This window comes from Leuciscus leuciscus (assembly GCF_965113295.1).
Source record: "Leuciscus leuciscus genome assembly, chromosome: 4".
In the NCBI taxonomy this organism is placed as follows: domain Eukaryota; kingdom Metazoa; phylum Chordata; class Actinopteri; order Cypriniformes; family Leuciscidae; genus Leuciscus; species Leuciscus leuciscus.
Genome location: NC_138728.1, coordinates 12,908,324 through 12,934,897, shown reverse-complemented (window position 1 = coordinate 12,934,897; position 26,574 = coordinate 12,908,324). Strand labels below are relative to the sequence as shown.

The following is a 26,574-nucleotide window of genomic DNA, read 5'->3' as shown; positions in this document are numbered from 1 at the left end:
ACCCTAGCGAGTGTGTACAGATTTTGTATGCATGATGTAATGACATAAATCTAGTGTGGTGCCCCATAATGCAGAGAAAGATGACCGATGAATGGATATTATGTAGCTGGTACGTGCAACCACTCTCAATCGGTTCATTCAAAGCCCTGATTCATTCAGAACCGAAACAGATTACCCTCTTGATGAGCGAGTCATTGAATCATTCATTCAACCGAATTGTTCAAAACACTGATTCATTTAGGACTGAAACAAAAAACTGTCTGCATCCGAAATCGCAGTATGTTAAAGGGTTAGTTCACCCAAAAATGAACATTATGTCATTAATAACTCACCCTCATGTCGTTCCAAGCCCGTAAGACCTCCGTTCATCTTCGGAACACAGTTTAAGATATTTTAGATTTAGTCCGAGAGCTTTCTGTCCCTTCATTGAAAATGTATGTACGGTATACTGTCCATGTCCAGAAAAGGTGATACAGACATCATCAAAGTAGTCCAAGTGACTACAGTGGCTCAATCTTAAGTTTATAAAGCGACGAGAATACTTTTTGTGCGCAAAAAACAACAAAATTAACGACTTTATTCCACTATACATTTCCTTCTCTCTGGGCCTCGAGTTTTTTCACGTAGTAAAACTGCGTAGCGCGTCTGTGTTGTACGTCACACGTAGGCTCACTATTGGCCGACGCTGGTCATGTGTGTGATGCGTGTGTACAACACAGAAGCGCTACGCAGTTTTACTATGTGAACTCACTCGAGGCCCAGAGAGAAGGAAATGAATAGTGGAATAAAGTCGTTATTTTTGTTTGTTTGTTTTGCACACAAAAAGTATTCTCGTCGCTTTATAAACTTAAGATTGAGCCACTGTAGTCACTTGGACTACTTTGATGATGTCTTTATTAGCTTTCTGGACATAGACAGTATACCATACATACATTTTCAACGGAGGGACAGAAAGCTCTCGGACTAAATCTAAAATATCTTAAACTGTGTTCCGAAGATGAACGGAGGTCTTACGGGCTTGGAATGACATGAGAGTGAGTCATTAATGACATAATTTTCATTTTTGGGTGAACTAACCCTTTAAGTATGTTCTAAATATAAATGTGTGTGTTAATGTAATCCGGATGTATTTGCCATGTTGTCATTATCCATCATCATATGCACACTTCTTTGTGCATCCAGGTACATTTAGCCAATTCTTTGAGTACTGTGAATTCGGGCATACCGGTACCTTTTTTTTTTTTTGTCACATACTGTTTTCCGCCTACTATATAGTATGTAACTACACAATTTCAGAGGCAGCCACTGTCTTTGAGTGAATCATTAAATCATTTACTGAACTGGTTTGTTCACAAACACTGATTCATTCAGGAATGAAACAAGTAAGTGACTGATTTGAATGATTCACTCACCTAATTCGTTCAAAAAACTAATTTATTCAGGAAAGACGCAACAGACTTTTTTTTTTGGCAGTGCAATATTAGATGCTTTAAATGACCGTATTGTATGTAAAATGTAAGCTGATTACTCGTTTGTTTTAGACTGTTAAGCTGACCTCTTCTCTTGCATACACACTAATACAAACTTGAGGACCCAAAAAGGACATAACATGAGTCACCCTCATGCTTCGCTTCCTTCATCCTGTTCTTTTTAGGCCTCAAACACTCCATTCAATGTTATTGATCATTCCTCAGCAGACACAACCTGTCTGAGGAATCTATCTGCAGGTGTCAGCGGCGAGAAATTTATGAACTTTAAATCTACTTCACTGCACACACACTGATCATTTGAGCGATGCTAGATTGTACCTCTCTGTCATGAACAGGAATAATATATCTTAACTAGATTCTTATCTAGAGTAACTGACAGAAAATCACTGGAAACACTGATTGCTTGACAGAGGACTAGATCATGCTCTGTCATGTGAAGGCAAAATATTCCATTACAAGATGTTAATGCATGATGTAATTAGTAAAACATACAGTATCTGTGACGGTTTGAGAAAGTAAACTTTCAGAAATAGACCATGCCGTCACTCCTTTTACTTGTCTTTATAGTTTGACATTGTCGTGCTGTGCTTATCAATGGCCTTTCCTCTGGTCCACATCCTGTCTACACAGTGTCTATTGATCAGACTGACAGCAAAATGGTCAGTATCGGGGTCCAGATCTGTTTTAATTCCACTGTGGAGCGTTTGTTTAAACTGACAAATTGTTTGTGTGTTTATTTTGTCTTTTAAATTAATTTTATCTGACAGGTCCCAGCCACTGGGACAAGGGCTAGAAGTGTAACAGATTACAAAGTTGACCCTTCTGCCGTCTCAATCAATGGCGTTCAATTGTACAATGGAACTTTGGTGTTTTCATAGACATATTCAATGTTGATTCATAGTCTCTGCATTGATTTACAAAAAGGTCAATGTTCTTTACAGATGACAATTCTTTCAATAGTATAATCCCTTTGTTTTATAACAGATGACTTTGACTTTGCAGTCGTCCTCTCCTAATCTCCTTCATTCACGGTTGGATGTAAAATGATCACAGAGAAAATGTTGTCAGACACTGCAGTTCTAGCCTATAATTTATCATTGTTATATAAACTTGTGCATATATTTTTAATCATCATTGTGAAGAAGTTGCATGGAATCATGCCGCTTAATAAATTAGTTTAGTATGTTATTATTGCTAGGAATGCACAATATACAAATTGGTATGGAATGGTATCTGTACCATATCGGTTACTGATAATAACTTTTTTGGGTTGATTTATTGTGCGTGTGTGTGTGCGTTTAAAGGCTGAAATTGGATCTTTCGTTGTATATGCTAATTTTACACTATTTTTACTTTTAGATTTAAGTCAGCGTTGGAAGGTAATCTTTAACATGCTTATAATGAACACTTTTAAACAAAGTATTTAGCTAATCTCAAAATGATTATCCATGATTATCCAATGGTTATTTGGTATATTTGAATGTTGTGATGCCTACATTTAAATGCTAACAGCATTTAAAATGATTCTTTTCAGTTTCTGTAATTTATTTAGACAAAAAAAGTGTAGAATCTTTTATATTTAATAAACAATTAATCAAACAAACAATAAAGCCTGAAAAATAGAAGTCATGAACTTTGATGTTCCCGTTTTAGCGTTCCTAAATCCATATTTTTTTTTATAGAGAGACTTTAGAACTGTATCCGTACAGGTCAGCACAGCTTGTACATTTATCATCATTATACCAAAGACGTGTATATTGATTATTGGTCGTTTAAGATTGATTCCTCGGTTTGCTTGGATTTAAATGTCCTAAAATCTATTCATTATTTTTTACAGCTTATGCAAAGCATGCACAAGGCTATGCTAACTAATTAAGTTGTCTACAAACTTACCACTTTCTTCAACTATTCACTTAAATTGGATAATTGGGAAGAATCGACCCATTGGATGACCAGAGCATCTTTGCTATCCACAAGTAATTAGACATTGTAAACACCCAATCCTACTCCAAAACACCACCACTGGGTCCTTTTAAAAGTTTATTAGTTTGTCCTTCCAAATACTTCGCACCGGACTGGAAATTTCGGAATATTCCCACGGGTCATCAATGCATGCAAACCTCTCTTGTACTGCTCACCTTGAATTTAGGAAATAACTCACATTGTGCTTGTAAATCAGTTTAGTTAAACAAGCCAATTAGGTTAAATAATAATTTAAAAAAAACAATTAAAATGTTTAAAAACAACTGGGGTGAAGAGTTTACATATACCCCAAACACTTTAAAGATCAACACAAGCCTGGTTTACATTTCAGCCTTGTACAAACAAACAAACATCTCAGATCTGAACTGACTGCTGTCTTCAGGGTTGAACAAATGAATGAACACAAGACATCCAATGATTATTGTCTGTAGAAATGAATGGCTGGTGCTATTTTGCATGTCTTCCATATCAAAAAACACTTGTTTCAACTCGTTAGCTCATTATTAGAGGCGTTATGTCCTGAAACGAGTCTCAAATAAGAGAGACATCCGAAATGTGAAGTTTGGTGTCCTTCAGGACCAGGGTTTGTCTGTGGCAGGGTCGCAGGTGGAATATGCATGCAGTACTGTATTCGCCTGCAGGTGGAGCTGTGATGCAGTGTTTTGAGTGCTTTGCGTTCAGGAATATGGCAGTGAATCAACCTATGATGCCAACCAGTATTTTGCTTCATATACAGCAAGGTGGAAAAGTTCGTCAGATTATTGGTTAAGAAAGTAATGCACGTAGCCAAAAATCAAATAAACCTGTTTCTGCAATGCGATTATAAAACATTTATAATATTGTAAGTTCAAGGGTTAATATGCTATTAAATAACATTTCCACCTTCTTTTCATACTTTGTTAGTTAATTTGACGGTGTGGCTTGTTTTTGTTTATTTGCGAATATTTATTTTGATTGATCTCCGATGAATAAAATAATAAGCGTAAATAAATTGGTGTAAAGCTAATCTCCTGACAAAATGTTTGTATTACATGTTAACATCCTAATCTCCATCTCCAACTGATCTTGCTGATTAGATATTCAAATCCGTTGAGCGTTCTGTCCGCAGTATTATGTTCAGCTGCGTGTTTCCCCCCAAATCCGTTCCACGGTGTAATGCATGCATTATAGACACATTAAAAGACATTGGGGCGCAGCATATGCCTCATTCATGCCAGCCGCGCGCGCTGATTGCAGCCAATAAGATTTTACAATTAGCCCAATCAGCGGCCAGATTCGGGATGTCACTGCGGGCGAGTCAGGAGGGTTTGTAAAACAAGACAGTCGCTGCGTCTCAGCAGAAAGCCACTGACTCACGCCTCTCCTCTGGTACTTGGGAGTCAGCTGCGAACCAGCAAACTCCGAAACAGCCGCTCTGATCGACTGCAGCGCACACGGCGCGTTCTCACAGCTGCTACTGCTTCTGCTTCTGCACGCGGACTTCCAGTTGCCGTTTTAGCGCGCTTTAAATTCTGTCAAGCAGCACGTCATGATGGAAACTACAGCACGAGCGGCAGTTTTAACGGTCACCTCACCAGAGCTTCAGCTTTAGTCGTTGATGGGATTCTGAAGCTCGTCTGTCGTTTCTGCCTGAGGAAATTAAACGCGGAGGATCTTTGCGATAACAATAAGTGTCTGTGATACTCGAAAACACTGCGAATCGAGTGTTTTTAAAGGGCGTCTGGCTGTATTTGTGGAGTAAGTGAGTTGGGATTCCTGTGAAGGTGCCCATCATCCGCAGTGTGAGCGCGACTGCGGCGGTGAGGTGAAATACGCAGCGAGAACAGGTAAGCGCTTGACACGGGACAACCGTATAACAGGATTGGTGTTTTACATCTTCAACTTGTTATTTAACGGAATAGCGACTGGGAAATGTTATTTGAGCAGGTAGGTAAGCGAGGCGTGTTACCTGCTATGTAGTATAAGGGCGTGCTGTGAGGAGGGCAATGCACCATCCGCACCCGTGCGTTACTGGATTGTGTTATTTTACTCTCTGGAGCTTTTATCGTTTAAAACTAAGAACAGCATAGGCTATCGAGTTTTTTATACTGCAATTTTAAGATATGCAATTCTTTATGGAAAGCACATAAGCGCATAGACTGTCAACGACTCTTAAAGGGATAGTTCACCCAAAAATTATTTTCTTTCAACGTTTGCTCAACCTCACGTTGTTCCAAAGCCCTTTTACTTTCTGGTTAGCAGATGTTGGGCACAATGACAGCCTCCGTCTCCGTTCACTTTTATTGTATGATTATTAAGGCTGTCAGTCCCTAATATTGTGCATTACACCCTTTCGTGTTCCACGGAAGAAAGTCAGACATGTTCGGAACAACATGAGGTTAAGTTAATGACACAATTTTTAGTTTTCTCTGATCTGTACCTATAGGACTTAAGATTATAAGATAGTTATTACAGTTTGTCACAACATCAGTCTCAAGACGTGATTTATGATAGAAAGTGGAGTTGACGCAGTTCGCATGATATTCATTATTTTACGCACATGTTTCTCCGCTAAAGCGCTGTTTTGGAAAGACTCTGGATGGCTGGCCAGAGATTAAACGCAACAAACAGCACTGTTAAAAGTCTAAAGCAAAAAAGAGAGAGCCCGTTACTGGCACGCGGCTGCCGTGCTCGCGTTAACTCGAGAGCGCAACTTGTTCTCTGTGAGCCGCGTGCGTGAGCGCTTGCTCTCTGCGCGCGCTTTACCTGCCGGCACAGGGTGGAGAAAGAGCGGCTGGCCATCATGTGTGGGATTTTACCCTCGGCATTTCTGGCAATTGCCGTGCTATTTGCAGATACGAAGTGTCATACTGTTTGGCACACCTTGGTTCCCCGTAATCGTGCGTAATTTTCAGTTATTTCATCAGGGTCATCAAAACAGCGGTCTGTTTTACGCGCCCATGGTGGTGCTCTCTATCTATCTTATGTTTACATAGAGAGATGTAATTATGGTTGGATAAAGAGTTTTACCCTAATTTGCATGTGAAATCAGGGGCAGCTGCAGTAATGTCATGACTCTGTTCACCGAGGGGTCCGTTGACCATTTGAGCCATTGTCTTGTCTCAAAGCAACACATCTGCAAACCCTTATGGCTGCCTCAATGCAGCCGAGATCAGCTGAGGACACATTAAACGCATGTTTCTGATGTTCAGTCTGTCCGTTGTACACATCACATGTCTTCTGCCCTCACAGCTGTGGAAATGAGTATCATCTTCAGTAATGCATCACTGCTGTTTGCAAACCTTCTAATTGCCAGTTTCTCACTGACTTCAACCTGAACCATTTTGTTATACTCCTCTTTTCTCGGCTGAGGGTGTGAGTCTGGGGGGTTTGTGCGAGAATATAAAGTAATTGGAGGAGTTCACTTGCTTGTGGTGAGTGATATTTCACGAAGGATTCCATTCATAGTGGGACTTCACAGTGTTCACATACAGACGCTGACTGTATCTTGAGGTTTCTGTATATAAATTATGAATTCATGAAGGTTGTGTTAATGAAGTATTTTAGCTTTTGTGAACCGAGTGGAATTTGTTCTCTTTAGAGGCTAAGACAGGGCTTTTGTGCAGTGAGTGAAGGATTGTCTCTGCATGTTGGCAATTGTGGCTTGCCTTTCAATAGCATAAAGCTATAGGTGAATGGCAGTATGTGTTTGCATTTGCATGCAGTCGAGAGGCAACAATATGGCAGTTTTTTGTTCATTCGTTTGTATAAAGTGTAGGTGTAGATGAATGCGTTAAGCACTCAGTGCAGTCAGAGTGCCCCTGAGTTTCAAGGAGAAACAGCAAGTACCATCAGACTGTGATAAAACACGAAACTTAATCATTTCATCGTGTACCAGTGGCGTTTCAGCCTTGAATGCTTGACAGTCTGCTTGTCTCTTTGGCCCCAGAGAGCTTTAAGAGACCTTAAACGCAGTGCTATCAGCAAGGATGAATATAATGTTGACATTTTTCAAAGTCTTTCTCTTCTTGGCTGTAGTTGAGAGATAAACTTGGAGATTGAAGGGAATATGGAATGCATAGAATGAAAACATGGCATTATTAATAATGTGAGAGAGACATTAAAATATTAGAAATGTCATAGTTGTTTGAATGAGTCCACTGTATTGAGCAGATATGTAGCATGTAAGAGTGTGTGTTCACATGCACTAGACTAGAGTATGAACGAGCAGTTGAGATGAGGCTGAATGACTGGTTTGGAAACTGGTGAATGACTCTCTCTGTTCTTTCAAAGGAAGAGCCGCTTTCTCTTTTCTTATAGGTTTCTGATTGCTGATTGGCCAACCATGTTTAAGTTTTGCTATTGCCCTCCAGTAAAATAGTTATTATTAATTTGTATTGAAGTTTGGCTATTGTTCTTTTTGGGCTTTTTTTTTTTTTTTTTTTAAACCGTGTATGGAGTTTATACATCTGTTGTTCTGTGTACTGTGAGAGCAAGTGTATCTTTACCCTGTTACCCAATTAAATAGCGGCTTGATGAGTTGACTTTGGAAAAATGATCTTGTACACATATATGTGTATACACTGTATGAAACACAGTAAAAATGTGTTTCATTCGAACAACTCGGTAAGACACAATAGCCAACAGGAATCTTAGAGGAAGAAAAATCAATTTTTGTAATCTTGTTGTGCTTAATGAGACTCTGCTTGAATGTTTCCCTCTACTGGCCTGGTGAAAACCTGTTTGCGTGTGTGCGGTTGGACAAATGAACCATGTACCAAACCCTTCTGTTATGATTTGGTTACTACAACAGTTTTTACGACTTATCATCCCACTATTTGTGTTAGTTTAGCAACAAGCACGTGTTTGGCATCATCGAAATTTGTCCTTTTATGTATGTAGCGTGATGTTTCTGTGGGAAGTAAATTAACTTAGTACCTGGAAACTGTTTTGTGCATTGGCAGAACAGTTTATTTGCACAGTAAATATTTATGTTAGGAACATAGCGAGAACATTGCAGATCTGTCCGTGCATATGACCATATGCTCATGTCATGTGCAGTTCTGTGTTCAACTGGATGGGATCTGTAGGTAAATGTGTGAATTGTGAGTGACAGTTCTGTCTGCTTGTGACATCTTCAGAATAGACCCCCGCTGTGCGTCCCCCACGTCCCACCGCGTGTGCGTGCTGGTGTGTACGTGAGCGCCTGTGTCTTTCTGGATAATGAGGAGAGAGTGATTTCCACAAGTGAGAAACTCAGCTTCCTGTCACCACTGTGGTACATGTGAGTCCCATTACGAAACTACAGGCTGTCCGTCTTTGCTTATATCTGTTTTTTCCTCCCCCTGTTTTTGTCATCTTTTCAAAATGGCTGTTTGTTTTTTTAACAACTTGATCCTTATGTATGCAGTACAAGTCTGTTGGTTGTAAATTTCACTAGCACCTCATTTGTGTGGTGCAGATAATCCAATCTAAAGATAAAGCAATGTAAATATAACAAGAAAGCTTTGGATTTGATGTTTATGTGGTGTTGCGGTTTAAATTCAATGTTAGACTTTATTCCCACATGCCTTGTGATCTTAGACTAAACATCAGGACTAGTAGGCTAACCCAAAGGTTATGTTCAAATCTATGAACTAACAGCATTGTGCACTTAACTTTAAGCTCTGTTCACGCTGACAATTATTTTGGGGTGGAAAAGCAACTGAAAGTCATTGGATTTCAATGAGGATTTCTGAAAAAAAAAAAAAGCCAGAAATTGTCGGCATTCAAGTGATTTTGATTCACGCCATGCCCTGTTACACAGCAGACACATGCCACTACTAGCGGCCGCCAATGCAGCGTCATTGTGAATTGGGCTCATGTTGTTCCAAATGTGGAAAATTTTGCTATGATGAACTTGGTGATATAACCTCTCCTCACCTCAGTGTAGTTTCAGTATTATACCTGAGGAAAAAGAGCAGAACAAAGTATTTCTGGTGCAGATCTTCCCAGGGGTTAGGCCACGAGGATAATATTGAAAACATCCCTCTATGCTGGCTTTTATATTTGCTTCTGCTAAGCCATGCGTGACAGGTAATAAATTAGTTTTGTTTCAGATGCGAGAAATGATTTGAAACCTGCAGACAGGCATACATATCTCATTTCTTTTGTAGGTGAACTTGCTGTTTGAAACATTCTCAAATCTCGGTTTTAAAGTGGTGTCAGAATATATATATATATTTTTTGAAGTAAGATTGTGTCCCTGACCCTTCAGGGAATTGTACTTGTGATTTGAGGCGGATCGACTTCTTGTTGACTTTGGTTTCAATCTGTTTAGCATTTGTCTGGGAGATAAAAGCATGGTACATTTGCCTTCGACGTTTGTGCATTCTGAGTTGCCAAGGTAAGGTTTAATTCACCCTGACAGTAAGCATTGGACTAAACAAACCATGTTTTTCGCTGTCTTGATTTCTGTAGGCACAGGTTCCATTCAGCAAACTGCAACCATGTTGTAAATATCTGTACTATATAACAGATGCATTGAAGCTCGGCAGTGTGTACTGTATGTCTGCAGTTACATTTGTGCATCCAATCTGTGAATGTCTATGAGGTTTTCTTTCTCTGTGTTCTGTGCATTAGGCATCTCCGTTGTATCAGTGAGCTTCAGTCCCTCAGCCACCCACTCACACATCTATAAGTGTTCCCATGGAAACATGACTTTTTAGCTCCATTATCCCTCTTAATGTACCTCACCGCACACACACATACACATACAAATCACAACTGCAGTGTGGGCTAGAGGGCGCCAGTGAGTCCTGTCATCATGGGCAGTGATAAAATTCAAGGTGAATGGTCATTGAACTCATTCCATAAATCAGCACGGTTCATTTGTCATCCATTGAATAATCAGATATCGGATATGCTGAGTTGATTGTTAATTGAGTGTTAATTATTCCTCCTTTATAGGAATCCACACATTTTTCAGGATTATGAATGGTGCTGTATCATTTCAGGGATGCAGACAAGGAATTATAGCTGTTGCACGGTCCTCCTCATCAGCATTTTGTGCCCCTGCCATCCTGTATTTTTCCATCACCTTTAAGATAAACGTTTTCAAGCCCTCATTGGATGTGCTTAAAAGTTATTTTATTTGGCACAGCTTAACATGAATGAAGGTGATCTTTGAATCTTGTCAGGGTGAATCATGTCACTGCAGTGCTTTGGGATGGAACATCCTCTTAGAGTAAAAAGGGAAGATAAACATGGTAAATGCACAGGTTATTTCCACTGTTCCAGTGTCACTATGATTTAGTTTCTGGGGAACGGTCATGCATGCTCACCCAGACCCCTCGGATTCACTCGCACAAGAAATGTGACGTGGTTAAGCATGTAGAAAATCAAACTAAACAGCCTGACCAACTGCAGAAAGGGAAAGAAAAGAGGAATGGATTACGTTTCTTTCATCACAAACCACAGGAGCCCCCTGCTGAAAGGACTCGAAAGCAGCCTTCCGTGTTTACGCCAAGGGCTCTGACAAACAGAGCGAGGGAGGAAGGTAAATAGAAAACAGAATGGAGTGCTATCTTCCTGTCCCGACTCCTGCACGCAGATGAGGAGAAGAGCGCTGGCGTCAGGCCAGGAGCAGAAGGCTGGGCGCAGCGGCACCCGCAGCTCGTTCAATGAGAAAGTTGTGGCAAAAAGTTCAGAAAATGAGTCCACCAACAACCACGGACCGAATTTGCATTTGATTTGTATAAAATGCATATTGATGAGACTCATCTGCATATATTTTTGTTGCCACTTGTGACGGTAGAGTGGTGTGTAATCTACCAGCGGTGGACAATAGCTCATCTGTCTACTCGCACGCATATGGATGGAAGTGAGCACATAACGGTCAGCCTTCATCAAAGATACTTCTGTGTGCGCCTCGTTCTTCATTATCTCTACATATGACACCCATGATAGTTTGCCTCCAGGCCATTACCATTGTGACATCTCCACTCACGCTACCATGCTCGTGGGTCTGTGTGTGTGCTCATGCAAACGTCTTTATCATCAGCACTTGAATGGTGCTATTGAAAGTCAGTGTGACCGGGAGACCATAGTGCAGACAGTAATAATTTTTTTTGTGGGATAGGGGGTTGCTTTTGCCTTTATGGAAATATCTGGACTGTAGAGCCTTGGAGTAGGAAGCAAAGGATAATGCATTGAAAATGCTTTTGTGTGTGAGAGAGAGACAGCAAGAGAGAGTCATATTGATGACTCATACACTTTTGATGTAATTCCTCCAAAATGTCTCTAAATGAGTGAGTCATTTCTTGAACTAATTCTTAGCAGTAATTTAACGGCTATGGTTGTCTGAATAATGTGTTATCAGAATAACTTCATAAGACTTGACACAAGCAGATATTGACTTGACTCACAGCATGATTCTTCAAAAACCAACTGTAATGATCACAATAGCTCTTATATAAACAGTCTTGAAATACAAAGTAATTTTTGCATGGGGAGGAGAAATCCAATAAAAATCCAAGCATACAAAAATTGTCACCTTGTTCTTAAACTCTCTGCTGCCTTATGATTATACCGACTGACATTGTTGACTGTTGTGCTGCTACTGTTACTTGATTCGTCTCTTGCCGTTTCAAGCTGTAATATGCACAGACGCAATATTTTTTTCTTTGCTAGAGTAACAATTTTAGTTGCTTTCCTGTGACCTTTTGGGAAACCGTTTCCATCTCTATTCTCTCTCTCCCTCTGTCCATTCTTCCCTTTGGTCTCACAGTTAATGTGGAGGTGATGATTTATCACTTGTGTGAGTCTGTAAGAAAATGGGTTTTCTCCTGGAACAGTGGTGGAGCTGACAGATTCTTTAAAACTGTGCTTTGCAGCCTCACTGGCAATTACAATGTGGTTCCAAGCCGTTCCAGTGTGTTCAATTGACTCTGATGGGGCAGTAATTTATTTTAGGCTTTGAATCTGCACACATCTGCTTTCTGAGTGCTAGATTTAATAGGAAAAGCTACTGACAGGGTCTTAGTGCAGTTTAGCCTAAGTGTGTTAGAATTCAGCGGTCATGTACCTAAAGTGTGTCCACCCTCATCAGATCACTGCCAACAAGAGGGAAGACGCTTCATGATTTGTGGCAAGGGCTTATGTCCAGTCCTAAAGGCCATTCACAACCAATGTGATAAAGATGATAAATTTAATAATAATTTTAGCTACAAAGTTTAATAATCATTCTAATTCTATGAGAACAGGGAAGTCCACACCACACCTGAAATGATAACGGCACTGGAACAATATGCTCATCACAAGCTCCAGATGAAATCTGCAGAATCTTTTCCACATTTCATGTGCTTATTTTGAGAGAGTTTGCAAAATTGACCTGGACACTCACAGAAATGCAGCAGAGTTCTGACTCTTTTGAATGGAAAATTCTAGGAGGAAAGACTTAATCCAAGATTTCACTTAAGGAACACTGAGATGATGAGTGTGTGTGGAGACTGGGAGGGTAAGTTGGATTACCAGTGTTGAAGCCAGTGGTGTGTATCAGGGCCTCAATTCCATGATTATTCCATCCCCCCTCACACACACACAAATTAAAAACACAGTTTAACGGTTTATAATAATCAGTCCAAAGCTTGTGATTATCAGGCATTTATGTCTAAGAAGTTAATCTTCCAGGTCCAGTTCATCCAACACTGTTTGAACTGTATTGGGGGAGATTACGTATTAATACGGTGTGTAAACCAGTTCTAGATGGGTCAGCTGCAGTTCAGCTTGTAGAGCATGGCACTAACAATGACAAGATCATATATTTGTATATTTGGATTTGTTTCCCAAATGAGTAAATGAGTGTCTCCCATGTCTTTCCTGATGTGGACTGTGTTGGCTTTTAGTTTCAGAGATCATATCTGATATTTTCTTACATGCAGGTCCTCCATACTTCATTATTCAGTTCACTCTGACTGTGGCAGTTTGCCTTTAGGCTAAAACAGAATCTGTTCAGTTACTGTTCTAGAGCCAGCTGTTGCCATCTAGCCACGATCATTATTGAAGACAAAACTAAGCTCAAGTCAGCTGAAACCTTTAACCATATTTCCTTTAGTTGATGAAATTTGGCATGCAGTGATGACAGGCAGACCCCACCCTCAGGCTGGCCCAGCACACATCAGCACTGTATTACTGACTCCGCTGTGTGGAAAATGAACTTTTATGATCTCTGATTTATTATCTGCATCAGTGGCTCTGAAACGCCCCAGGATTGCTTTGAGGAAAGCTGAAGGGAAAAGCCTTCAGTCTGGGTGAGAAATCAAATCCACACCCCCCTCATCGACACCCTGTCCCTCACTGATGATCACACATGTATGCTGTGGTGTGTGTGCGTTCTGAGTTATGCATCAGTGTTAAGCCTGCATGTTCATGTCTTGCATATGTTGTGCAGTAATGTGAGTTTTATATTTCCACTTTGTTGTAGAGTATATATTTAATTTATTGTTAATTGATTTGTTACATGTATATTATTTTAATTTAATTGATTTTTAACGTTTTATTTAAAAATCAATTACATTTTATTTGAACACATGATTATTTTATTTATTTTGAACAGCATGCTATTTATTTACATGCACACAGTTGCTGTGCCATTTGTTGGCAACATTTCACACTGCAGTCTTTCTCTCTTTTCACATGCATTTTATAATCTCACAACTCAGCTAAAATGTATTTTTTCTTTTTCTTTTAACGCTGCAGTTTCAGCAGCAGCAGCAAAGCACTGCTCTGAAACTCTAGTGTGCTGAATATATTTGTGCTAGAAGTGGCTAACATCTTGATTTAAGGTGCTGAACTGTGCATTTGTCTCACAGCAAGTGCTGGGATCATAAATAAGACCCTCTTAAACACTGAGAGGTGACCTCTCATGAATGTCATTGAACTTTTCCACACACTACTTGATTAGTTTTCAGAGTGAGCAGAGAGAAAGTACATAGAAAAGACAGTAGAGAGCACATGAAAGTTTCAATATGCAGTTCTAACGTGGTGTGACTGACCAAGGATGTGGTTTCCCTTCCCTTGTCTCATATCTGGAGGTGAAGAGAGAGACTGAGGGAATGTGGAACATGTTGAGAATAGACATGATTTGTCTACAGGATCAGGGTCTCTTGTCTAAAGTAGGGATGCAAGATATATCAGCCATCTTGCCGATATATGATCAGTTTTAATGTTATCGGTCCGAAACGAGAATTTGCCGGATATCTTAAAGCCGATATATAGCCTAATTGATTATTTCCTTCAGCGGAGACACTTCAGATGCACACTCGTCACCATGATGGTTTTAAATTGCTTGAAATATGATTGGAATCACTTCAAAAAGGAATCACTTCAAAAAGGAAAAGGCAGTTAAGTGCAATACATGCACACAAGTCTTTAGCTTACATAAAATTGTAATCGCCTTAAATTAGCCTATATATAAAAAAAATGGATTTATCGGCCAATATATCAGTTATCATCTTTCAAATATAAATCATCGGTTATCAATATTTATTTTATTTTCATATCGGTGCATCCCTTGTCTAAAGGCTTTTCAGTGGCATCTGGGAGTTTGAGAGATACAGTTGGTTAGAATTAGCTGAGCAGCCCTTTGAAAACTGCTTAGAAACCCCTTGTTTACTTTTTTTAAGAGTAGTGATTGACCAGTATATCATATGGATGAATGGCTGTTTAGTCCAACTTTGATAATGCACAGTCAGCTTTAGCCTATGACTTAAGCATTTAATTTGACTGTCAGAGAGGCTTTTTTTGTTCTTACATCAGTGTATTTTACATGGTTGTTGTTTGTACTTGAAAATCTGCGTCTTCTTTTGGGCGGAGTCTCTAATGAAGAAAAGGAGGATTTAAAGCCTCTGGAATGACACACAATGGTTCCAGTTCTTGTTTAAAAGGATAGTTCAGGAGTGAACTATCCCTTTAAAATACATTTTATTTCCCCATCCAATCACTGCTTTGTGGTCTTCCTAAGTCATTGGTAAATTGAATAAAAGATATCATCTATTCATAGTAATGAGTGACAAATAAGACATTTGTTAAATATGGTGAGCTGGACATGGCAGACAGCAACAGGAAGAAGCTTGGAGTCTAACCTAATAACAGGATCCTCACAATGAGGATCAGTTTCTTTTCAATTTACCTCCTAATAGAATCAAAACATCTTTATCGGAGGAGATAACATTCAGTACAGTCAACACCCATGACAATGGGCGTCAGGAGAAATAGAGAGTGGGTGGACCAAGTAGGAAATGGAAGGTATATGTTAATGTGATTCTGTGCATGATTGTGTGCTTATCTTTATATAGTTGGTTATCATTTCCATGTGAATCTGTATGTGAGAGCTAGTACAGCGGACTGCAGTATTTTTTTATGGTCAGCAGGAGATGCGTGCCAGTTCAAGGCAGAAACACCCCCTGACAAACACAAAGAACCTGACTCGTTTGATAAAGGTGTGTGAGGGGAGAAGTGCATTTGTGTGCAAAAGAGAAGGGTAGTGATTTGTGTATGTGTGTGAGTGAGGGAGAGGAAGATGGATGGAAAGCGTTTGACAGAGTCTGTTTGAACCGAGAGCTGCTGTGGAGGATTATGGTCCCTCTGATCAGAGCAAGGGAGGAAATAGAAAGAAGGAAAATGGGAGAGAGAGCGAGGACAGGCAGATGTCAACATGTCTCTCAGATCCACTGGATTTGTCTGACCGGTGTTTGGTCTCAATCCATTGCTTTGAAATGCCACAATTCTGGGAGAGCTGTGGTTTTGATGAATTCTGTAAATACTGAGTAAGTTTGATATGTGCAAACATCAAACACCACATCAGTTCATGACAAGTTCACAGCATCAGAAACACGCATAAGACATAATATATATTTTTTAAATAACAATTCAATACACTGTCGCTAACGTCACTTTGACCTTCACATGAAAAGTTTCAGATAGCATCACAGCAATAGGATATTACTATTTTGCAGTTAGTTTACAAAAAATATCTTGTGTATTTATGATGATGTGATGAGTATCATACTATACTTTTGCATTCTGCATACAATTCGATGTAGGGGTGTTGCAATATACTGGTATTGACTATAACTGTGACATAAAAAAATAAGCATTGATATGTTAATACTACACGTTGATAATATTATAAATAATCCAGCGCCAGTAGCTGGTTCAAACTCCAACATAGTAGGTGGCGGTATTGCACCTTTGCGGGTTGCTGCCCATCATAAAACACTGAAAAAGACACAGTTTGTAGCTACTGCTTCAGCACATAATCATTTTGGAGGGGATGACAGCTGAAAATGAAACGGTCTACCCGCACCTTGCTTGCCAGTGAGTAGTTTGTATAGTAATGGTTACGAATTCCTCTCTCTGCCTCTTTATGCTCGTATCGTGAGTGATTCAATGATGAAAAAAGACACACAAAATTAAAGATGAGCATTGAACCCCCCCCCCCCCCCTACAAAAATTAATTCCCTTCCTTTTGCCCACAATAATAGTGTAGTGAAAATCTGATATTGTATATGTCCATCGGCACTTAATTTGAGTTTAGTATGATTGATTTTAGAAGATTTTAATTGACACTGAAGATTAACTGCATTACACATTATTTGTGTTGAATGTGACCTTTCTGTTGCTCTCTCACTTGAGCATCCTGAAGTCCCATCAGATTTTGGTAGGCATAGCCCCTTCACCCTCTGGGAGGGCTGTAGATAATTAAAAACCCTTATCTGTATGTGCTCAGTGTGTAAACATAACTCCTTTTCTTCCTAGCATCCTTCTGTCACCCTTTCCTTCAGACTTACATCAAGGATGAATCCCTCCATCTGTCCATAGTGGGATAAGGAGCGCAGGCTGTGCTAATGGAAGTCGAACAGGAGGATGTGTGTGTAAGCGTCTGTGTGTATGCGCAATTTTGCCTGTAGAGTACGAGATTTTGTGACATGCCGTAATCAAAGTTGAATTGCACTGTTCTGAGATAATGCTCTTAGATCAGGGAGGATAAATTCAGGATTGTTCGGATGGCCTTGCCCCCCCACCCTCTCCCACACACATCTGATGAAATTCAAGGTCGAGTGTTGGCAAAGCCTGGAAAGGCTCCAGTCAAACGCCCTGGTCTTTAAATGAATTTAGTTGCTTATTCTTTGCCCATTGTTTTAGTTTTTTTCTGGCCATTGTCAATTAATGCTGCCAACTGGTCTATGAAATCTTCACTTGACTTCATTTGACACTCAGATGGCCTTGAGTTTAGCTCAAAATCAAAAAAGTAGCATGGAAATTGTGAGTCTACCACTGCCAGCACCAACCCGTCCAACTCGAAGCCAGGATTTACGCAGCCTGGTGTCAACTCAGTTTGCCATACTGATGCCCAGTGTGAAGTGCATGGTGCTTGGCAATTGGTGCACATTTTAACCAGAAGGTCATGAATGAAACAACCTGGTCACCGAATGAAAATACATCAAGTGAGACTTTGTATCCTAGAAAGACAAAGAATTGGAAAAAGAATCATGAATATACAATTATTTATCAAGTGAACCACACACTCCCTGCTTAAACCCTAAATGTGCAGTTTCCTCACATTCCCAGAGATGCTGCTTGTGTGTGGTATTAAACATGAATTCATTTGCACTCTTTGATGTGGCTACTCAGCATGTGGTCTCCAGTCCGTGTGTGTGTGTGTGTGTGTGTGTGTGTGTTGCAAGTAAGCTTTCCAATAGAATAACTTTTCTTTTGGCAATGTGCTAGAGTGTTGGAGTATCTCTGGGCTTTAGGTCAAGTCATGTTCCCTGTTCAAGACACTGGGAATGCTGTTTTATATCCAACTGGCAGTCTCCTAAAACAGCCTATGAGAAGATGCTAGAATTGTAAACCCCTGTTTTTGGATGACCTTGCACATTAGCTGATCCTAAAGCCCAGTGCTAGATGCCTTTTTAAATATTTTACCACCATGGATTGGCATGGATACTTGCTCTTAACATCCAACCATGCACAGAAAAGCCTCTAGCAAACCAAGCGGAATTTTACAATAGTTTGATATCTGCATATTGATATTTCAGACTGTTGTTGGAGCCATAGCCTAATGGTTAGTAAACATGCTGCAGGTCCATTGAGCCGATACGGGAGATGCGGTTTTAAGTCCTGATCCCATATTTCCCTCTTCTTCCCATAGTTTCCCATTGTCTCTCTGATTTGTCTATGTGAAAATTGTCAAAAAGAGTACATTTGTGTTTAATGAAAGGGCTTTAGCATGTGATTGCTTTATGGGAAGGATGTTCATTTCGTCTTTTGGCTGCTATTTGAGCCCACAAACTAGCCGAGGGGTCATAATATGTGTTTTGATTCAGCTTCACAAGACCACCATTTCCTCATGCATGTTTTTATCTCGGCTCACATATCCGTTCTTTCCCACTTTAAATGTAATCGCTAGTAAATGATACCTGCTGTAGTATTTTGAAGTGGTTCTTTGCTAGACTTTTCTATGAGAAAACATTATCCCCCACTGCTCAGATTACACGCACTACTATTTTTCCAACCATACCCTTCCATACACATGAACACCGCAGCAGTAGGACTATTCTTGCGCAGAATGGAAAGTATACCGAACCCTTTATTACTCTCCTATACCTCTGAGTGGGCTAACGCTCCCTCCCTTAGTGAGTCTCTGCTTTCTGTTTCAATGGCTAATCATTACTGTGGAGTCCATACCCTTCACTCTGTATAACGTCTTAATGCCCACTACAACAGCTAGGCAGTGATTTTCACATCTGCTGTGAACCTCAGCAGTTAAGTGTCAGCCTAGCATACCACTGCTAGTTTGCTCTGCAGCTAAAAAACGGTTTATATGCAAGACTCTGCTGTCCATTTATTTTCAAACTTTTACAATTTGTGCAGCTCAACACTATAGATCACAGTGTCAAAATGTATCTATTTTGCTCAAGGATAAGGAGCAAACTGTTCCCCCACTCCCTGTCTTTTGTGGAGATATTAGCATTTCCTTCTAATTGGCCCTGTGGTCCACCAATACTCAAACATTGCAGGCATGACTGTGAGCTCTGCCACTCCTTCAGCAGTGTCAGCAGGTGAACTGTGCTATCTGGAAAGATGGGAGAAAACCAGCCAAGCATGCAAATCGCATACCAAGAGAAAAATCAATTAGAGGGCCAGAGGTCCAGCTGTGAGGTGGGGCACAGGCAGAGAAATTGTGCCCATCCTGGCTGTTAACTCCTGGGGCAAATGCATTATCCCATTGAGAATGGCATCCATTCATGCCAACTGTGCATGCTCCAAGAGTGCCTTTTTCCGCCTCTCTTTCTCCCTCTAATTACTTTTTTTCAAATGGCTGGAAAACTGTTATGTGGCTTTAATAATTTGTTTTCTTGGACCTTTCCTCTCAGAATCTGATACAGTGAATGTAAATTGTGGAATATATCTTTACAATATCTTTTTGTACTATCTTCTGCTAACACTCTTTTGTTCTTTCTTTCTGTGCAGGTACAGAATGTCCCCAACTTCACGAGAAGCCTGAATACTGATACAGAGTACGGGTAGCGAGTAGTGGACAGAGACATTCTTCCCGTAAGGTATCAGGACAATGGCTTCCCACACCAGGAGATGGAACTTTTTCACCTTTTCTTGCTGCATTATTGTCCTTTTGGTTCCCCTTGTGGCTACGAGACCACAACAGCCTTCAGCAGCATCCAGAGTACATGAGGAATACAATACCTTCCGGGCAGAGAACCCTGAATGGACTTTTAATCACCTTGCAGTGGACCACAGAAATGGGAATGTGTACCTTGGTGCAGTGAATCGCATCTACAAACTCTCACCTGGGCTGGACGTACAGGTGTCACATCAGACTGGTCCAGATGAGGATAACCGGAACTGCTACCCACCCCGTATAGTGCAGCCTTGTAGCGAACCACTCACATTGACCAATAACGTCAATAAGATGCTGCTCATGGACTACCGCGAGAACCGGCTGCTGGCCTGCGGCAGTCTGTACCAGGGTATTTGCAAACTCCTCCGTCTGGATGATCTCTTTAAGCTTGGAGAGCCCTTCCATAAAAAAGAACACTACCTCTCTGGCGTCAACGAGAGCGGCTCCGTGTTTGGGGTCATTGTGTCATACAGCGATGCCTCCACTGATAAGCTTTTTGTGGCCACAGCTGTCGACGGAAGACCGGAGTACTTCCCGACAATATCCAGTCGTAAGCTCACCCGTAACTCTGAGGAGGATGGGATGTTCGCCTACGTCTTCCATGATGAATTTGTTGCCTCCATGATTAAAATCCCGTCGGATACATTCACAGTGGTTCCAGACTTTGACATCTATTATGTCTATGGGTTTAGCAGTGGAAATTTTGTGTATTTTCTCACATTGCAGCCCGAAATGGGGGGAGGCCCGACAACCGGGTCATCCTCAGCCGGACGTGAACAGGTGTACACTTCCAAACTGGTGCGACTCTGCAAGGACGACACCGCATTCAACTCGTACGTCGAGGTTCCTCTTGGTTGCGTTAAGGGGGGGGTTGAGTATCGCCTGCTGCAGGCAGGCTACCTGTCCAAGGCAGGTACCATCCTGGCGCGTTCGCTAGGCATAGGACCCGATGATGACATCCTTTATGCTGTGTTCTCTAAAGGACAAAAAAGGAGGCCCAAGGAATCATCTCAGGAGTCGGCTCTCTGTGTGTTCACTCTGAAAGAAATTAATGAAAGAATTAAGGACCGGCTACAGTCATGTTATAAAGGAGAGGGAACCCTGGATCTCGCCTGGCTCAAAGTGAAAGACATCTCGTGCAGTAGTGCGGTAAGTGCATTCAACACTCCCCTGCTTACTTTCCATTAGCAGAACAACAGTACTTGTGACAGTTACTATAGTAGCACTCTGTCTCACAATGGCTGATGTGAAAACTATTAAATTCAGGGCTAGTCATCAAATTGTATACAAATGAAAAGTTTAGAAACAAGACCATTCAAGTTTTTACCAGAGCGTAGAGCTAATTTTGGTCAGGTAAAGGCGCACATATGAGGTAGTGCCCACTAGCCATACAGTACGACTTTTGATCAATGATCTCCGGCTGTGCTTATAACAAGCCTTTTGACAACACAGGATTAGGTATCGAAATAAAGCGACATTTTTAATGGTTCCCTGGAAAGTGACTGTTATGAAAGCAAAAAGCTTTTATTTTAAACTGTGGGTGTTTGGGCTAAATTAATTGGAAAATTTGTCATTACAGTTTCAGTCTGTATTTTAAACCAGTTTTGTTTCACACCGTATGTATTTTAAACCAATGGTGTTTTGCATATAGATGTTTTACACATAGATTTTAAAAACCAATGATGTTTTATCTTGCAATTTTTTTTTACTTTGTATTTCTCTTGATTTAATTATCAGAGCAGTGACAACATAATTGCTACCATTTTGGTTATCAACTTATGGCCAGTTCCAGAAAAACTAATGAATTTGTTCATAGTTGTTGTCCCAGTAGTTTTCATTGTCCCAGTAGTTTTCCCCTTGATTCCATAAAATAAGATTCAATTCTTAAACCCTCTCCTTTAGGCTAGGATGCTCGGTGTGGATTGTTTTTCTAGACCTTTTGATAAAAGGCAACCAAGCTGTATAAATGTGAAACTTCCATACTCGAAGAATCAAACTATTATAATAACACTGTATTGAATTCCAGCCAGGGAATACATTAATTATTACCACACATAACGCTCGGCATCAGACCCAATGAGTTCTTGCTGCTTTCAGAAACCTCAGTGCCAGGTCAAACGCTACATCAATAGAATGAGCTGTTCAGGCATTTACAAGAAAGGTTCCATGTTAAAAGCATGCAATTCTTTTGAAGAACCTTGGAGTTGAATGTAAATACCATATGGAGACCATTGTATCATCATATGATGATATTACCATCACTGTTCCATGGTACTGCCACTGTACCTTTTTTAAGATGGTGAATGAGGTAACATAAGGGTTTCTGCGTGAAGGGTGTGATTTTTGGCAAGTTTTTCTTGATGTGGAGAGGATATGTGTGTGGACTGATGTGGAAGTGAAACTGACACTCACTCACACACTCACAGGCACTCGCACACAAGAATAAATGTGAAGCAGACTGTGAGAGAGTGCTTTCGTGATAAGTGTATGGCTAGAGATGGAGGAAGAGAGAGAGTTATGTTGAGGAATGGTGCCATTTCTGCGTGCTCTGCAGTATGGCCACTGCAGCATAAATTAAAGAGAGAGCGTCACAGCGAGGAGAGAGAGATGGATTGCCTGTGTCTCCTCCTTTGGTAACTATGGCTACTGGCTCCTCATTTAAAAGCCAGACAATTGTTTGAATGGGGAAGAGAAAAAGACAAGTGAGCTCAAACACATTATATCTGAGACTGATAAATGCTCTGTTACTGTTTAAATTATCTTCTCCGAGAGCTGTTAGTTCTCACAAACAAATATAAACACACAAAAATACAAACCCATGCATGCATAGGCTTATAAAAGACAACATGAAATCAACATTTACCCTATTTACTTTAATAAAATAAAATGCTACTGGTCTTAAGCATTATTCACCGCATGTTATTCTGAAGAACAAAGTATTTCATCTACAGGGTTTTTCCTGCATAATTACGATAATTACGAGGCGGCCGCCTCCGTCAGATTTCGTGCCGCCTCCGGCTCTCGACAAAACTCGGACAGACAGTCACATGCTCAGATACACTTTTTCCACCGTGACTGTTCTGTAGCGGGTTCTCAAACCGTATAGTTTGCCGATAGTGCTGCACGGATCATAATCCGCGGGTCGGTTAATCGAGGGTGGATGACAGATAAATCATTATAATGTGTTGAGTTTAATAAAGACACGGAACTCTCATCTTGGTAAAACGCAATGAACGTGCGTCACTCTTTTACTTTCGTTTTCAACAACGTAATTCTCTTCAGGGAAAACCAATCAAGGTTTTTTTAAGGGACAAGTGAAAGAGAATTGTACTTGCTCAACCGGACAAATGCCCTGATTAAAACAATATAAAATATAAAAAAAATAAAATAACTAGGTAATCACCGAAAACGCGAGGATGATTCTGATTTTATTTCATTTAATCTAAGTGGCGATTCATAGCCTATAGTTGATCAAAATATAGGCCTACCTAATGTAGGCCTACTGACGGTAAAAAAAGTTGCGCCGTTAAAGCTTGCGCAGTTATTTATAACATATTATACAGTTAAGAAACATCACACGACCAGAGTGCTGTTTTTCTGAATACCATCACGATTGAAACCAAGACACTGATTTCATAACAGTCCAATAAACAAATAGTTAAAATGAAGTCACTTACATTTTAGACGCAATGACTGTTTTTGTTCTGTTTCAGCAGCGAAAATAGTTCCAAATAAAGATCACAGCAGGACCATCGCGCATCTCACAGGAACACTCATTACTGAATGATTCAGTGTTTTGAACGAATCGGTTGAGTCAAAGATTCAATTACCCTTTCATAAACTGCCTCATTCTGAATAAATCAGCCATTTGAACGAATCGTTTTAATGAAGGACTCAATGACTCGCTCATTGAGACGGCCGCGTGCCGCCACCTTACTGGCGGTTAAAATTCAAAGCATCATTCTTTTCAACATTCCTTATTTGTATATTCAAAAAATATTTAAAACGATCTCATAATCTCATTTAATACAGATTATATACATTATTGAATTTGATTGGTATCAGCCTAGTGTCTTATTATTCTAATTGAAAGTATTGATCAAATTTAAGAATTTGAAATTAAAGATCGAGCATACATGTAATAAAATTAGGGAAAAAATGCCTGAAAAAAATATTCTGATAATAGTGTTTTCCAACAGTGATGTAATGAAACATTGACAATTTAAGTTTGAAGGGAGTAAAGCCTCTGTTTAGGCTATTAAGGAAATGTAATTTTGCCAAAAGAAGAACTTTTATTTAAAATAAATGTTAATTTTAAATCAGCCTACTAGAGGTACCGAGCTCCACCCACAAAAATACTGTGGGAAACACAGTAGGCTATATGATGGTCTACGAAAAATACGAATTTTATTTTATTAATATTGAAATACATGATCAGGATTTTACCACCTCCGCCTCGTTTTGAGCCAGGAAAAACCCTGATCTACATATAAAAAACTGATACAAGCCAATATTGTATGTTTAACTAATGCATGCTCATTTTTTCCAATTTATCTTAAAAAATTGTTTAATAGTTAACTAGTCTAAGGTTAGTTTTTATTTTTTGTATTTAGTATTTTTTTATTTGGACAAAATAGTTGGATTAATTTATATTATTTATAGTATATGCTTAAATATTATGACTTTCTCCACCTAATGTTGTCATGTCTGCAGTTGTAAAGCTATGGGTGGGGGAAACATCTTAACCAATCTTAATCATAGCAGAATACTTTAATTGTACAGTTACATCCTAATTGATAAAATCAAGCCTCATCCTACATTTGCTTTCCACTCAATATTCTGTTTCATCTGAAAATATAGGGTACATTATGGAAGTTTAATGCATTGTGAATGCTGTTTTAATGTTGTCTTTCACAGTGAGAAGACTACATTAGGTATAAATCAGCTTCCAAACACCCACAGGCAGAAGGAACATGAGAGTGATTGCGCTGACTCACCTATGAATAAAAGCACACGCTCATAGACGGATACATTCAGACACTCATGTGTTTCAGTACTTACAAACACGCATTCGAAAGCATCCCAGGGCAAAAATGAATGACATGTCTTACAGGCAATTCTGTGACTGAAGTTAAACGCTCTTGGGCTGTGGTATTCCTGAATCTGCGCTCAATGGGACCACATTGACAAGATAAAAAGTGGGGAATGACAGGAGTGATAAAACGGCGCATGAACCTGATATCTGAATGGGGAGATGATTTTACAAGAATCACTGTTGTTAGTCTCAGATGGGTTTGCGTTTTCAATAATGCATGGAAAAACTCAATGCTGCCATGTTAGAATATTGCAACATGGAATAAGGAAGCAAGAACGAAGTGTAAAAAAAGGGTAGCTTTTTGACTCCCTGATATGAAAATCTAATTAAGTAAGCAGAGAAGCGCAGTGAGATCAAGCAAGCCCTTCTTCATGAATGTGAAGATAACATTGTCTCAATATTCAGCCCTCTGCAAACATTACATCAACATGACATGATAGTAATGCAGGTTCGGTGAAGATATGAAAGTGATGTATATCTTAATATCCTCTCTGTGCCCTCTGCAAACGATAAGGATATTATGCTGTGAAAAATCATAGCATAATGTAAGCCTGGCTCATACGAGATATATCTCTAGTTCTGTCCAAAAATCAGGTACTAGCAGTTCTCATCATGTATACTGTGCAGGCAGATGACATGGATGAATAGCTTTTTTATTATTTTAGATGCATATCAAAAATAATATAGAAAAATATATGAACTATGATCTAATCTGTCTGAGACCTTACAATGAGAATATTTGGCCATAAACTATTTTACAGCGTTAGTAGTTTTTCTTTTATCATTTAAAAAAAAGTTAAAATGATAGAGGGAAGTCTTTGACGCAATGCATATCATTATTTTTCCAGTGTCTTGCACCATGTGCCACATTTAAGATGGCGTGTCAAGTTCAACTTAGTAAGTTCTTTCTTACTTAGTAGTAAGTAGCAACTTAGTAGTAAGTTCAACCTGAGACATCTGCTTTCTGTTGCACTGCATCTGTCTTTTTTATACATAAGGATTCATCCTGTGTGAACTTTTTCTGTCATTTCTCTTTTATTCTTTTTTTTTACAGTGATGGCTAATGCCACATTACCAAACGTTTTACTGTAGAAATAACAAGTAACTATAGTTAGCATGGTAAATTTTGTATGTGGATGTCAAGTGAAAGCAGAAATGTGTTTGGAGAGGCAGCAGCAGAATTCTGCACTTTGCTGACTCTTTCAAGCTCTCTGTAGCTTTCTTTTTTTCCCCATGGTGTGTGTTTTTCCCCAATTAATGAACAGACCTACTGCTCATTAGGGCAGTCAGACTGCATGAAGGGGCACTGTTAATGTCAAACATGATGTGCACACACACACATAAAC

The 26,574-nt window shown here is 39.7% G+C and overlaps 1 protein-coding gene across 1 annotated transcript in view; it reads left to right on the top strand.

Moving 5' to 3' along the window:
- Positions 1-4,726: 4,726 nt before the first annotated feature.
- plxna4 (plexin A4) overlaps positions 4,727-26,574 on the top strand; it is a 216,330-nt gene continuing 194,482 nt past the window's right edge. The window contains exons 1-2 of the mRNA XM_082166984.1: positions 4,727-5,299; positions 19,968-21,282. Of these exons, the coding sequence (XP_082023110.1) occupies positions 20,068-21,282 (1,215 nt within the window). The 5' untranslated portion in view covers positions 4,727-5,299; positions 19,968-20,067. The remainder of the gene's footprint in view (positions 5,300-19,967; positions 21,283-26,574) is intronic.